The 15,422-nt window shown below is 41.9% G+C and overlaps 1 protein-coding gene across 1 annotated transcript; it reads right to left on the bottom strand.

Annotated features, from left to right (window-relative positions):
* Positions 1-1,102: 1,102 nt before the first annotated feature.
* Positions 1,103-14,470, bottom strand: LOC145894032 (frizzled-4-like). Its single transcript, XM_082982467.1, has 9 exons — positions 13,764-14,470; positions 13,183-13,365; positions 12,217-12,352; positions 11,614-11,725; positions 5,532-5,638; positions 5,123-5,271; positions 3,254-3,391; positions 2,887-2,975; positions 1,103-2,470 (listed from the first exon to the last, which is right to left on the bottom strand). The coding sequence occupies exons 1-9, from the start codon at positions 14,327-14,329 to the stop codon at positions 2,094-2,096; spliced, it is 1,857 nt and encodes a 618-aa protein (XP_082838593.1). The 5' UTR covers positions 14,330-14,470; the 3' UTR covers positions 1,103-2,093.
* Between the last annotated feature and the right edge of the window lie 952 nt (positions 14,471-15,422).

Below are 15,422 nucleotides of genomic sequence, written 5' to 3'. Positions count from 1 at the left end.
GTAAAGCACTTTTCTGCAAAGCGCCCAGTGAAGATTTTTTTCTCAAAAATAATAATTTAGATTGCCATACGTTGGCAATGTTTGTGCAAACAGTCTTTGTTTATCGCACGAACTTATAATTAAAGAATATTTTTAACTCCATTAGTTTGTTTTACAACAAATTGCCGCATGGTGGTATCTAACACACACCCTTTCTCTGCGCGCGCACAACTTTTTATTGTGACGTAATTATTATATTGTTTCTAGAATAAATTTACCTATTGTTTTATTTTACGAAAACGTGAACAAAAAAAAAATAATCAAGGTAACAAAATTTAAATTTTAGCGTGAATATTTTGACAGTACAATTAAATAAAAATGAAAATGTCTCAGTCAAAAAACAAAAAAATTATGATGGATCATTGTTATATTTATCTTGCTGGGCGCATTTATTACGTAGTTATGTGCATTGCATAATTTTCTTGTAAAAAAACTGATGTGTTTGCTTAACGTGAATAAAATTAAATCTTTCTCCACAGAGGGGCTTCATTCAAGAACCCACTATAGCTTCAACGATTTGTCCCCTCCTGGAACCGACCCTGGCCTCATGTTCCTCACTGAAACTTTGAAATGTTGTCTTTAGGAAAGCAAACATGTTCATAAAATAAGCAATGTGGAGCCAATAATATGAATTGTGTATAAGCTGCAGACAGATGGCCACATGTTCATAAAAGTTCCTGTCTTCGGTAGCTGAGAATATAACAGTGCTTCTGTGGTAGATTACACTGCTGCTGGTAATTAGCCAAAGTTTAGTACCCTACATGCATTTGCTATGAATTGCAACGGAAAGATAAAACGACTCGACAAGGCAAATTGGTTTAAAACGGATATCAACATACCCGAAGCGTGTGAACAAAGAATTTAAACAAATTTGGTCTTTTGGGCCACTGATCTAGTAATGACAATTTACAGCGTATTTCGGCAGATCTTTGTGTACAAAATGAGTTAAAGGTATATGTAACAGTTTTAAACGAAAAAGCTTGTTGTGCAACGGTGTATTAAATAATTGTGTATTAAATGCAGAAGTATCAACCCTTTCTGTAGAAAACACGCGTGTTTTGCGAAAAGAACTTTTAATCAAAGTATCAAAATTCGTGAAAATAACAACAGGGCACTGGGCGAAAAAAAGCAATTTGAAGAATGCTAACGAGGAAATACCTGCAAGAACGATCTTGAAGTTAAGATGCGACTAAAATGGTAGATATAGGCAGCATACAAAAAATCCGAAGTCATGCAACGGCATTAATTTAATGCTTTCAGCTGCGTTAAATTATGAGGTTGTAGCACACGGACATTTTACGCAAATTGGGCAAGAAACAACATCGCTTGATAATTCGCAAAGTGATTTGTACACGAATAGGCACGCCCGATTTTCGCGTGAGAAAAACGGTAAATAGTATGGGCGTGCCACTATATAGCATCTGCGAAGTCATATACGATGATAGATGAGTTCGATTTAAACGCACTTCTATATAAGCACAACAAAAATTACCCTTGGTGATGTTGTACGGTTATTGCAACATTTAAACCTTACACAAAACAGACATACTCCTATTAAGGCACCGTTGAAGCATGCGTTTGATTCTGTCAGCTGAGAGTTCTCTACAGAAACCGCAACCAAACTGGAATGCAAAGGCGAAGACAAGGCAGGAAAAGACGAGGGAGATAGCGCAGCCGCTTGGGATTAAATGCCTTACTTGCATAGACTTATTTACCGGTTTCGTATTGTTGAAGAAAAATTCTCTTGTGCCAGATAGGGGTCACTTAAAAGTGTTATTTTGAAAATGTAAAAGGCGCGATCGCTTAAAGACACAAACACTGTGAAAGAGATAAGAAAAAGCGCTTATTGTATTGAAGACAAATGCAAACACATTTCAGGCCGGCAATTTTTGTCAATGGTTTAACCTGTCGAGTCAAAACAGCGCACCAAGATGTTCCATTCGCCGTTTTAGGCAACTTTGTTCACGGTTCCAGTGGATTGTTCCAAAATCAATCACAACAGCAGCATTTCAAGATTAGTTTGTCCCGCGAAATTTAACCAGCAAGTTGGTGTTTCATTGCAAAACACTTCCTTCGGCCCTGTTTGACGTGAAGTTGATCAAGGGCTGCTGTTGCGCCTCGTAGAGAAAACCGTTCTTGCGCCCCGCTGCGAGCATCTGCGCATCGTTTATATCGCCGCGAGGTGGCACCACAGCGATCGCGTAAAGGCCTTCGGGAACGTACCGGCCCTTCACGGGTACCCGTCCGGATTCCGCGGCGGAAGTGGTTGCGCTAGAATGTCCACTTACGCGACGCATTGATTGGACGGCCGGGTCACGTGGTTCCTGCGTTTTAGGGAAGGTTTCCACGTCAGGTTGCGCTTTGTAAACCAACAGCGACTGTGAACACTTTCGCCACGTGGACATCGTCTTTCGAGACCACACCCAAAATCCTACAAGAAAGAAATGATATCTTTACCACACCGTTCTTTGAGTCGCTAGTTGGATCTACGTGGTGCTTGACTTGTTCTGTGAACGCTTGTCCACGAGGGAGGTTTGGAGATACAAGTTTTGAACAGACATTTTGAAAACCGGTATATCTCATGGAGCAGTGATATTGGTACAAAAAACGCTGGGATATTTTGCAGGAAAGCAACCCCAAAGGTAAGTTGCCATGCGTTGTACATGGATGTCTTATGCAGTATTTCGACAAATGGCAGATATGTTAGAACAAACAATCGTCTAAAACTGTGTTGTCACAAACGATCAGCGATATCTAGACAAACGCCTTTATGACTCATCAAAACAACATTCTCGGCTTGGGACAGAGACGCCAGTTAACTTGTGACTCAGGACAAATACAGATTACCTGTGAAAACACCGATAATGAGTTGCATCAAAACTCTCAGATGATAGACCGACGCGCTCGGATTCGCCATACCAGTTTCTTCCCACATTCTGTGACGAAAGAATAATACTTATGACGTCACAACCGAAACACTATTGGTGGGTATGCACGACATGCAATGTTTTGAAATAGCGATTTTTAAGTTTTCAAGGTTGGCTTTGAAATTACCAACAAATCATCGCCCCTACTGACTAGGTATTTTATATCACCAAACAGGAGGACCAGGGTTTATACGGCACCTCCGGTTCAGACCACTGTTTTAAAAGTACCAAAGGGTACAAATAGAATTACCACTTGATAAAAACTTTGATTAAGTAAAAATAGATACCTTCTGTTTGAATGCTCGTAGAAATAGCATCCGATGACGATTGAAGCGGGAACGATGTAGAGAACCGAGAAAATCCCGATTTTCACCATCAGCCGTTCCAACTTGTCGGTTTTACTCCCTTCCCGTTTCATGTAGGATCTGCAAAGTGGTTTAAATTTAACAACACGATGTATAACTTATCGTTGAAACATTCTTTTAGTCATGACGTGGAGGACAATCGTAAATATGGTGACTGTAAAACACACATCTTGTTATATGATGTCTACTGCGTGCAAAGGGTCGAAATTCACTTGCTTTTGTGGCTTTAATTGTCAAAAAAATGCTGTTATTCCAAATACAAATGTCGATCAGTTGTCAACGAGACCGAAGAACATTCGTTGCCTGTTTTTGTCGCTAAAAAGTGAAAATGCAATTCCCCTGTATACATTTCCGCCCGTTCTGCCTTGCAGGGTGTTAATGTGTGGCGCGGGCGAGCTCTACGTGTAACTGACACGTAGCACTCCCATTCCGCAAGAAGCGACCACCGCGAAAGTCGGAAACCCGATACCGTAAATTTTCACATGAAATTGTAAAACACCAACACCTATCAGTGCCTTCGAGTCGACCTCGGTTCACAATGACTTTCAGCTGTATTGGCCGAAACAGGGCCTGGCTTTTAAAGCGATATTCCAGGCAGTAATTAGGCCGCTGCACAAAGGCATTGTGTCGTCACAAACATTTCACGGCGAGATTGTTGTATTGGAAGGCGTGCATTGTTGCAGGTGAGGGCGTTGCGTGCGCAATGGTGCGCGACCGAGAATGCGGTGTTGGCGACACCAAGTGTCGGATTGCATCCGTCTTTTGGTTATTTTAGGGGCAAACGATACGACATTGTTTTTACCCACTGAACCATGACAGTTGAGCTTAAGCTGTCGATCCTTGAGTGTGGTAGGGATTAAGATGAATCCCGTGGACTAACTGATTTTTGGGACAATGCTGTAAAAGGAGCTACGCCGACTGGCCAGCTTGGATAATGCGTCGTCGCATAGGTAATAACTTCCCCAACGCCTGATGTTCCACTTTCCGATTTGTGTAAAGGTCCAGTAGTTGTCAATGGAGAGTTTCGGAGTTTATAGTAAACAATCATCTCTTCAATTTACGACGATTAACTCTGGGAACCACGGGTAATTCTCAACATTTGTTTTAAATCCCCGACGAAGTTAAGGCATTCGACCGAAATGGAGAAGGTATTCGAGCGTGACGCTACCACGACCGCGCGGGTCACGGGTGAATGAGCACGATGCTCGGAACCATAACAAGATCCTCGAAGTCGGCGCCGTGGCTGGTTTCAGCGGTTCCAGCGGTTCCAACCGGCGCCTAACAGTTCGGCTTTCGCTTTTGATCGATTTTTGTTTGTTTGTTTACTGGTGAAAGGCACGGGTTTCGCGAACGCAACGAACCCCAGTGACGTCACGCGCCATTGGGGCTGCGGATTTTGGGGTACTAACGTAGGTGGGGGACCTTTTGAATGAGTCATAATATTGGGCATCAAATATTGTAAAGGGGTTTGCGTTAGACATGGTTTTCCTCGACTTGGTGAATTAAATTGGCCATGGGATGTCAAAACCTTGTTAGTTTTCGTATTTGGCAAATTGGCACGGTGTAATTGTTAAATTGTTTTTGCATCAACTTCGACCCGTGTTCGACCCCCTCTGAGACATGAAGTTCCGCCAAAAAAAAAACTCACATCGATAGATTCGTATGATTGAACGCGGGCACACAGGTCTTGTATGTTTAACAAATATTAAACATCATAAGTTTAACAAAGCACAGAATCGCCAATTAATAAACACTACGTTTTCCATGCACTATGACGTCATAAATACCCACTTGATGCGAAATAAAGACACAAATCCGGCGAACAGGAAGGAGGTTCCAATCACCAAGTAAGTAAATATTGGGGCCAACACGAAACCGGTCAGGGCGTTGAGGTCCTGGTTGCCGACGTAACAAAGACCCGTCAATTCGTCACCGTCCACCTGTGTGACGTAACAAGGAACGTTTATAATAGTTTGCGGAATTCTACGCCCATTTGTTGGGAACGAAGTGACAAAGAAGCCTTTATTAAAATTATTGTTGATCCAGAGTAATTTACAACCCCCGTAATGGAGAAAAAAATCTGCATTTTGGCATTGGCAATGTTTTCGCTGTTAGGCTGAACATGACTGGCCCCACGCCACCAGAAGGATCAAGACGAAAGTTGGCCAAAACTATCCTAACGCAGACAATTCGGACTTACGTGACGCATGATGAGTATGACCACGATCTTTACTGAAGGGATCGACCACGCCACCAAGTGGAAATAGGAGTTGTGTTTTTCTATGGCTTCGTGTGACCACTTCATTCCTGTAAGCAAAGAAGTATAACATTATGTTACACAGAAAAGCGTACGGGTAAATACGACAAAAGAATAAACGGCGATCTACAGAGTGTTTCCATAACTTAATATCATTGAAAATGTGGAAATATGTTACATGTGAAGAGAAATGTTATACAGAAGTCTGAGACAAACATGTCATGCAGCAAGGGCAACAACATAAAATACCACATGTGCAACACAGAATGGCTTTTTCAAGATAAAAGTGCAAGTTGTGACCAAGCGAACAAACAAAATCACCTCAATTTCGGAAGAAATGGATACAGCTCATATTTTAAGGCTCAAAATCACAAACAATCTTTACGGACGGGTAGGCCCTAAACGCGGCCAATTTCTGGGATTAGTCGCTCACGCTGAGGTACACCTGTAAGCGCGGTTCGGAGACCAAAACCTGCAACTCGTAGCGCTTGGTTGCACAAGGCTACGTCACAATAGGGGATGTCTCGCATCGGTGATCACAGGCAGGATTTAGGTTAAGATTGGATTGGTGGCACAGCTACTTTGGGCGGCATTTCAAAGGGCAAAAATGCTTTGAAGTTTCTCGTTGCAAACAACAGGGCCTGCAACTGGTTCCTGCATTGGCGTAGAGTAGATATTTTACTCATATTTATCTGTTTCCAAGGGTTTCTTGGTTTGTTGTTGTTATGGTCAGGCTTTTAAATATAGGTTATTACCGCAATGGTAATATTTAACCAAAAAGGTGCTGGATTTCAAGAGCCCAATTAGCGGTTACAACATGCTGTCAAATTCAAACACTATATATAGACAAGGTTGATTTGTGAGTACCCCATAGTTTATCCTTGTTTCTGGCATATTCGACATAAAAAGTAACCCAGGCGCGACGTCAACACTAAAACGTTGGCAACGAACCGAGTATAACAGGGACATATTGTTTGTGTCAACGAGGCCACCCCGGGCACCTGAATCAAATCCATCAAGATCGCCCCGACCTCATAAATCAACAAAAAACAAACAAAAGTTCAAATGGATCACGAAAAGGTCTTGAAATATCTCCTCCATTTTCGTTTACTGCGTCACAAAGCCACCCAGTATTCCAGAACGTTAATCAAATTCTCGTGGTGGTTTCTGAGCCGCACAAAGGGGCACATCTACACCCCAAAGTGCTTCCCAAACCAATCCAACCCCTTACTTTCCAGTGTCAGATGGCTGTCAACAATTGTTTGGAGGTGTTTTGATGCGTTCAAGGTCACTCCACGTGCTTTCAAGGTCACGTGCAAAACCTGTCGACAAACCCATTGTTATCGTCACACTCGGCCGAGTGACAATGGTAATAGATCGTGATTCCGACTATTTTGCGGTTAAGGTCATCCCGAGGGCACGCGCTAAAAGAGCAGGTGACGTCACAAGAGTTCTTTCGAGAATTAGGAGAAAGTACAAGCTGTTTTTATCTCAAGTTGTGTAAAAAAAATCTCAAAATGAGATATAGGCAAATATTTTCAGCATTTATACAAAAAACGCAGAGGGAAATAAGTGCTTGAAACTTTATCCAAACAACAACACGAACAACGAAGGCTTTTGAAATAAGCTTTTATTCAAGGAAAAAATGTCAAATTACAGTCAGGACATACGTGGATTTACCAGATATTTCCGTTGTTGCGATATTTTAAAGATTGTAAGAACAGTGCGTTCCTTGTTCGGAAACTAGACAATTTCCTGGCGCAAATTAGGCGCAGTTGCCATGATCACTTTCTGTAAATTTATCAGGACTATTTTCCACGTCACAAAGCGCCACGTCACGCGTGAGTGAATTCTGGACAGAGGTCGAATTCCAGAACAAGGTGACCTTTCCGGTCTTTAGAAGGTCAGTGAATCGAGAACATGTGGTGAAAAGGTTTGGTACCCTCGCACCCCAAAACCCCTGACTGCACCCCTCCTGGGTAAACAAAGCTGGAGCCGATGGGGTGAACGGGGTGAACGCGATCAACGGAGTTATGTCAGAGGGTAATGGTGAAAAACAATTGACAAGCTTTCTTTTGATTGTTGGGAATAAATTGACCGATAATTTGGCATATTAGTACTTGATATATTGTGACAAGTTACACAATAATGTTTTGAATCGGTAAATAAGCAAGAGAGAAACAACAAAACCTATAACATTTAATATGATAGAAAAATAATGAAGGTGTTTTTTACCCAATTGTATATCTTCAAAAATTAATTAAGGTTCTCTTTTCTTTTTCAGAAAAACACAAACAACATGGTATGGATCACGGAAAAACACCTTGTTTTCGACAACCAGCTTACTTTGTTTCAGAGAAAAGTCCACAAAAACTAACATTGCACGGTTCCGCATAGCGACCCTCAACCCCCAACAGTCGGCGTCTTTGAAATAATCTGCCCCCTGTACCCACAGCGCTTTGGCTCCCGGGCCCCACGGCGGCAGCGCACATATTTTTCGACCCCCTAATTGGGTGACGTTCCTGGGTAATTGGGGGTGCTGGGTTAGGGGCCGTAGTCTGGGAATTCCAGCTGACGACGACGCGACTGTGCCTCGTGTAATGGATGAGCGCAGAGCAAACGATCCGATGGGAAAGTTAAAAGTTACGACGTCGCGCAAAATGCCTCATTGCAAAAAAGTTCACTTTGTGACGTCACACACAAGTTGGATGCAACGCGGCCGTGGCGTTTGCGGTAGGAAGGTGATGCTGTACAAACATGGTAGAATGTACCACACAATTAACTGCTATTGCAGCGAAAACAACCTTGCGGGGTCACGTAATGTCTGGGTCGCCGTTTTGCAGAGTAATTTATGAGGGCTGGCATTAGTTTGTCCAGTCGGCTTGCTGACCTGCCAAGCTGAACGAACGGTTCATAAATCATGGCTCGGGTTTCGAAACACGGTTTCATGTTACAACAGTTGTGCGACAACCTAAAATCTCCTGCATACAAACTTTGCCACGACACAATTTTCGCCCATTGAAACTACTGGGATTGAGCGAATTGGATGAGAACGAAAGATTTCTTAAAACATGATACAAGATGGATTTTCTTCGGGAGAGAACACTTCCGACATTTCAAATCAAATTGGAACATTTCAAATGAAATTGTTTGGTTGTGACGTAACAATCGCCCTTCCCAACGCCGTCCTTTATTGATACGTGACAGGTGACACGCGTGGCACATGTCCGACTTTTATGTGGCAGTTGTCAGTCTACGTGACATTTGAGGGTGACGATGGATTGACAGTCACATGCTAAACGGGTTGACGTTGCTATTTGATTTACAATGACGCAGGAAAAAGCATTGTAGGGTGCTTTGAACATGTCAGCTTTCATGCGCGGTCCCTGTTTCTTTTCCTTTTTACTGCAGCGGGATTCGAACCCTTGATATCCTGTGCACGAATCCCGATTAGGTATTCCACTTCTGGTAAATGGCCGCCCTACTTCTGTCGGTTTCATTCTGCCATGGTATCAAAACTGAATAAAAACCATTGGTGAACGAAACCATTGCTTAACATTTCAGCCCTTCAGAAACACGGCACAAACGAACGAACGAAGGCAAACAGCGGGCAAAGATATCATTCCGACACTTCGAGCGTCAGAAGGTTTCGGCTTTTGTAACAGAACGCTCGTCACGGCAAGAGTTTTCTCGATGACAAGACAAACACACGTTGGTGCTGGGAGCCGGGGAAAACGCTTGCCATGCCACGCGGTCGAAGACTAATGGAAATATAAAGCCAGGCCTCACATTGCTTATCGCCGCTTTACGAGAAAAGCCCACAAGGGTTTGCATTAATATCCTAGAATAACACGCGTACACCGGGGCACGGGATTGATAAATAGGTACAGGCGGTCAGTGCACTCATAACAAGTGGGTGGTTAATGTATTGCAGCAAGTGATTAATAGGGGATGTAATGTTGTACGTGACACGTGCGAAGGTAGAGAGGGAGGTTTGAGGAAATGGTCGCAGCCTGGATGCAAATGCTACTAGTCATATGCAAAAGCTAGCAAACACGAACGAAAACTTGTAATATTTGATTTTGTTCAACTTGAAAGCCTTTGGGGTAAAAGGATAAAATGACGGGCAGTGCCGAACGAAGCAGTTTAAAACAGTCTTTGTTTGAGCACACTTTATTAGCAGGAACGTCTCGGGTGGAAACAATCGTGAAAAACAAAAATAGCGGCCCAACATTTCGCAACATTCCAACCGCCATTACTACCCTCGTATCTTCTATTCAGTTTAAACATCGTCTGGATTTCCGAGATTTTTTAACCGTAAAACGCCACAAACCAAATACCACTGCGAATAACGCCGCATTTCTAAACCAATGCCCTCGCGCTAAAATCAGGGCTGGAGTTAACTGCAATGTCAATGCCGCGTGAAACCACGTAAACTTCGAGTCACATCTTTCAAAACTTGACCCGAAAATTCTAACACCAATCATGCGTCAATTGAAACAAGCGTACAAACTCTTAAAAGCCGACAAGGCGCGTCAACCCCGCCGTGTATCGATGACGTCACGAGCCCACCTTTCCTATCGCGTTACTTCCGCTGTGACATCACAAAGAAAAGCCTTGTTTGAATTTTAGCACATGGACAATTCAAAATGATTAGAGGAATGACCCCAATAAAATTGTCAGGGCGATATGTAAACTCATTTGCTTCGGTTTTTTTTTACGATTGCCAACAGCGGTCAAGACGCCCTACCCATCTCCCAAGTAGAAAACCCGATCCGGATTCTGGTTTTGAGAAAGAGACATTCCGGTTTCGAATTCCGACGTGGTTAAAAAATACTGCAAGCAAAAATTAAAATCAAACCGGACAGCTGGTTTTGAGACCAGAAATGAGACGCTTTCATCAATTCCTTCCAATAAAATTGCACCAGTTTAGATAAAATAATCTTAAATTGCTCAAGCCCTGGGACGGAATTTCAATTAAATTTTGGCATATTTATCCCCACATAAAGGCACTTTTCCAAAATCTTCGCGAGAAATTGGGGCCGAACAGATCAAAGTTATCGGCAACGTTTAAAAAAACAAATTAAAAAAGGGTTTTTCGCATTTAATTAAAGGTCCACGCGTTTGGATAGGGCAATATCAACAACACTTAGAGCGTTATCAAAATTACAAAAACACCTAAGCGCATACAAGTGGTTCTTGACAAGAGCCCAGAGAAAAACTTAAGAACCCTCTTCAAAATACATTGGCCCCCTTTATTCTGGTCTGTTAGTTTAAGAAGGTGCTTCGTTGTTTGGCTAGACATGAGAACTTTGTATTTGAAAGCATTGGGGGCTCGGTGGGACGCATGGTGAAGGAGAATTACTAAATTCCTCAATGCCAAAAGATTGGTTTCCACTTGAAATACGTTGTTATTGGAACTGGGCCAACAGTTTTTAGTGTTAAGATATTTAAACTTACCTTCAAAAGTTGTTTGACCAAAAAAAACAATTGAAAAATTCTAACCACAAACGCTTGTTTCAAGTGAAGGCAGAAAGAAACTTGATTCAACTTTTTCCAATAATGGAAAGTTCTATTTAGTGACAAAACAACCATATCGCCAAAAATCGGCGAGGCGCTTGTCATCGGTAAGCTAACAGGCTTATCTTCGTTCGTGACGCAACAAGACTTCGACGCAATCACCCGCTTTACTAACACGATTGTGACGTCACAAAACGGAGTCGCGATCGTCGCAGCAAGTCGCCAGCGGGTGGTCGGACGGTTTTTTATTTGTTCTAGGAATCTAGAATGTGACGCAGAAGCCTTTCAAACTTCGACTGGATTTTACAGTTAAGAAAAAAATATACAAAAACACAGCAATGTGTTGGGCGACACAAAGCTGTAATCAACCACATTTAAACCACAGGGGTTTGTGGATTTTTTGCACAAAATATTCTGTGGAAATGTCGTAATCAGCACTAGTTCACGACACGAACTTGATACCCATTGTACACATAAAGACAAAAGAATTAAACATAAGCTTTACCTGCTGCAAGAAACCAGGTGATGGTGAGGATCACCCACCAGAGGTAGCTGGCCATCCCGAAGAAATAGGATAGAAGAAATACAATTGCACAACCCGTGTTACCGAGACCCTCCTGCAAAAAAGGCACATCAGTATTATTTAGCACGTTCACCTTTTGGTTGTTTGTTTAAGTGAGTCAATCCTAACATGTGCGTGTGTTTAGAGCGCGTAGCGTTGTTACAGCTAATTGCAAAACTAGCCCACATTTCAATCCATTTAATTCTTAACTGATTAAATCCTAAGGTCTAGAAGACTCGTTTTATTGATTTTTCTTTTAAGAAATATTCTTGTTTATCATGAGACCTAATCAATACGACTCTTAAGCTCAACCCAGTGCTTTGGGACTCAAATACAAGCTAACTGCCGAAAGCATGAACAACCAGAATATGCAATGAATAGGGCCCCCCAAAAAATTAATAATGATGGCATAAGTTCTTGCCGAAACGTTTTTGTATGAAACATGACAATGTTAACAACAGTATGGGCCAGTCTTTTTATTCTCAGAATTATGAGCCAATCCGTAAATAGTATTCCTAAGTTCAAGGTATTTTTAGATATATTTACCTGTATTAAAAACATGTCGCCCTGCATATTCCTCTCGCAGGAGATATTTTCTCGTCCGACCAACAAGCGCAAGATGAAGGAGGTGCTGTAGATGTTGTAGCAAATCGCCAGGAAGATTATCGATCTTTCCGGGTACCTGTAAACAGTGAGAATAGATTATTGTTTCTTCGAAAGGAAAGTGTTGAAAATACTCTGGTGCTTGAGCTAGCTTGAATCTTATGCTTATTTCGTGGGTTCTGCGCACAAATGTACGCAGAAATCATATTCCGCGATATTTCGACAAAGGGCTTCAGATAAAGTTTTGTAGTGCGAAAGTGTAAAAGGTGATATGGAAAAATAGAGATTTCCAAGTTCAAATACACATTTAAATAATTTTGAGTAATTAAAAATATTATTCGCTACTTTTTGGATTAAAAAATAAAATAGAGTAATTTCATTTAAAAGTTGCAAAAAAATAATGAAAAACAAAATATTACACGTCGCATTGCAAACCTTGTTCAACTACTCCACCCCTAATAGATTTACTATTGGAAAACCAATGCGCTTACGACGTAACAATACCCGATTAAATAGACAATTGTGTCGACACAGTTGCTGTCTTTCGGTAGTCGCACTTCATTATTAAGTAATTATAACGAATTAGAGGCTGTTTGTAACACAATGGCAAAGGACCCTTTCTTTGATAGCGGTAATTGTTGCTAAGGAGGTAAACTAAAATGGTTGGCGACTATATGAAGCCGATTTACCAATTGACAAAACTCCACAAGGGTTTGAAAAAAATGACGCATTAATCATGATATAAGCAGTTGGTCTTGAAAAAATGTGCTTCAAAATGACAGTTTTGTGTACAAAGGTTAGCAACAGTCGTCCTCACAAGTGACCATGGAACACACCCCACAAATCAAACTTCGACCTGGCCTTAATCAAATATACTCGGACCGCGGTTGGTCGAACACGAATTCTTACTTAAACCGGGACGCGTCGATGAGAAATGTGAGAACCGTGAATATGGTGCTGAGAAAGCAGAGAACAGCCCAAACGCCCATCCACAGATCTGAGAAGTTTTTTTCATCCACTCCGAACATTCCTTGTTCGTAGCCGCATTTCCACACGCACGTGTCCTCGTTTGTGAGTTTAATCTGCGGATATCTGTGGGAAAAAAAGGTGTTGAGGAATGAAAACAAACTTAGACACAATATCGTACCGCAAAACTAAGCCATCGACTTTTTGGACGTCATAATACCTAAACGGTAACCAATAGAAACAAACTACTTGCAATTAAACTGCAGCGAACAGTTTTCAAGATATGTGCTGACTGAACCAATTTTTCGGCATGTTATTGGCAATTGGCACAATAGCAGCTTAAACGTTGATCTTCAGGACTTTTAATTGGATAAGCAGTAAAAAGCTTTGCAACATTACATGAGTATTTGTAGTTGTCATGCCACGTTTTAATTTTGTTTAAATCGAAATTAGGCGGTAATATGAAAGTTACCCTGTAAGAATATACATGCGATTTTAATCGCAAATTTAAAATGCTTATTTGCCTGCAGGGATCGTCGTGTGGTGGTTTGTCTTCGTCGGGTAAATCAACTTCTTGACCTGGTATGCAAAGCGTGGTCGGCGTGCTGTGCTTAGGAAAGTTGGAACAGTTCAAGCTATCAGGCCATGAGAAGTCGAACGACTCCATAAAGGGTTTGCAAGTTCGTTCAACCGCCCTGCACATGTCCTGGCAAGGCCCAAGCACTTCCTTTGCCTCCTCTGCACACATAGGTGCGTGCACGGCGCACAAAAAGAACAGCAACTGGCTTGAGCAGTTCGATTGCATTAGCGGTTTGTATGAGGTCAAAACAATAGCTGCTTCGTTTTGTCTTTCGTTACCCAAACCGTTAGGCATTCGCGTGTAGTTATATCCGATGCCCTTGCAATGCTCGATCTCCATTTTTTCGCACTTGAACTCTTCGACCCAAATTCCGTGCTTGTCTGGTTGCGCAACAAATTCATGATCGCGAAATGGACTCCGGGAGCTGGCCACAATTTCGGCGGCAATCAGCGTCCCCAAAACGGGATAAAGCCAAATAGTAGAGGCCGATGTCTTCGACATTATCAGCATGACGCCGACTGGGGAAAGATTTACAGTCTTGCGTCGACTTCTTGTTTGAGGAATATCAGTGCTGATGGGTATGATTTATAGCGCATACAAAGACGACTGCTTTGTACTTCAGCCTAGTATGTACACTGTTAATCCATTCGTTTTACTGCCAGAACAAATATCAAACAAAATGAAGAATCCTGTGGTTTTGGACGTTTTTTTTCGAAACCAAAATAAAATGAACATTATGACGTTGTTATACTGCCTTACATGGCTGATTTACAATCCATAACATTTCCTACCTTTCAAAAATGAAAGCAATTGACTGAAACACAACTGGCACAAGACAAACCTCAATCACCACTGCTATCTCCTTTCGCTTTTCGACAATAGCACCACACAATACCTCCCAACCACTCACTCACTGCACCTGCTTGAAAAAAGTAGGAAACCCAGCGTGATCGACACAATTGGGATGCTTTTTACGTTTGGTCGCGTTATACCAAGGAGGGGTAGTGAAACCGAATTGAATGACTTCTCCTACACTACTTTGCGGCACATTAAAATAAAGTTCATTGTCATATTTTTAGGGAGGGTACGACGGCGAAACAATTACCAGACCCGAATTCCGCTGGAAAATAAGTCGTATAAGTTTAAGGGGTGCCGCAGCGGGCGTCAACAGCAAATTCACGCGGAAGTCAAATATTTTGATGCGTACTCACGGTTTCTGGTATACTTACAAAATTCTATGAAAAAATTTACAGGCAAATAAGAACACGATCGCTACTGTGCGCAACATGCCAAGAATATACCTTCATAATGTACAACGGGACTGTGACTGTCATTTGTCACACATCCACACTTACTGAAATAATAATGATAACTTCAAAAACCAGTCTGTCCTTTCTGGTGGTATTTTTTCTTCTTTGACCTCGCGCTACTAATTGACAAACACAGGACTCGGCCGTTTGAAAGGCCGCTGTCTAAACAACGTCTTTAATTAAAAAGAATCTTTTTCTTGTACCAGCCAAATGAACTTTCTGGTGCTTCTAGGCGCATTTTAGACAAAGAAGTAAACAACAATATCCCTTGTGTGGTAACAAAGGGCCATATA

Source organism: Ascidia mentula, chromosome 3, assembly GCF_947561715.1.
Source record: "Ascidia mentula chromosome 3, kaAscMent1.1, whole genome shotgun sequence".
In the NCBI taxonomy this organism is placed as follows: domain Eukaryota; kingdom Metazoa; phylum Chordata; class Ascidiacea; order Phlebobranchia; family Ascidiidae; genus Ascidia; species Ascidia mentula.
Note: the sequence above shows the minus strand (reverse complement) of the source record. Positions and strands in the feature narration are given on the sequence as shown.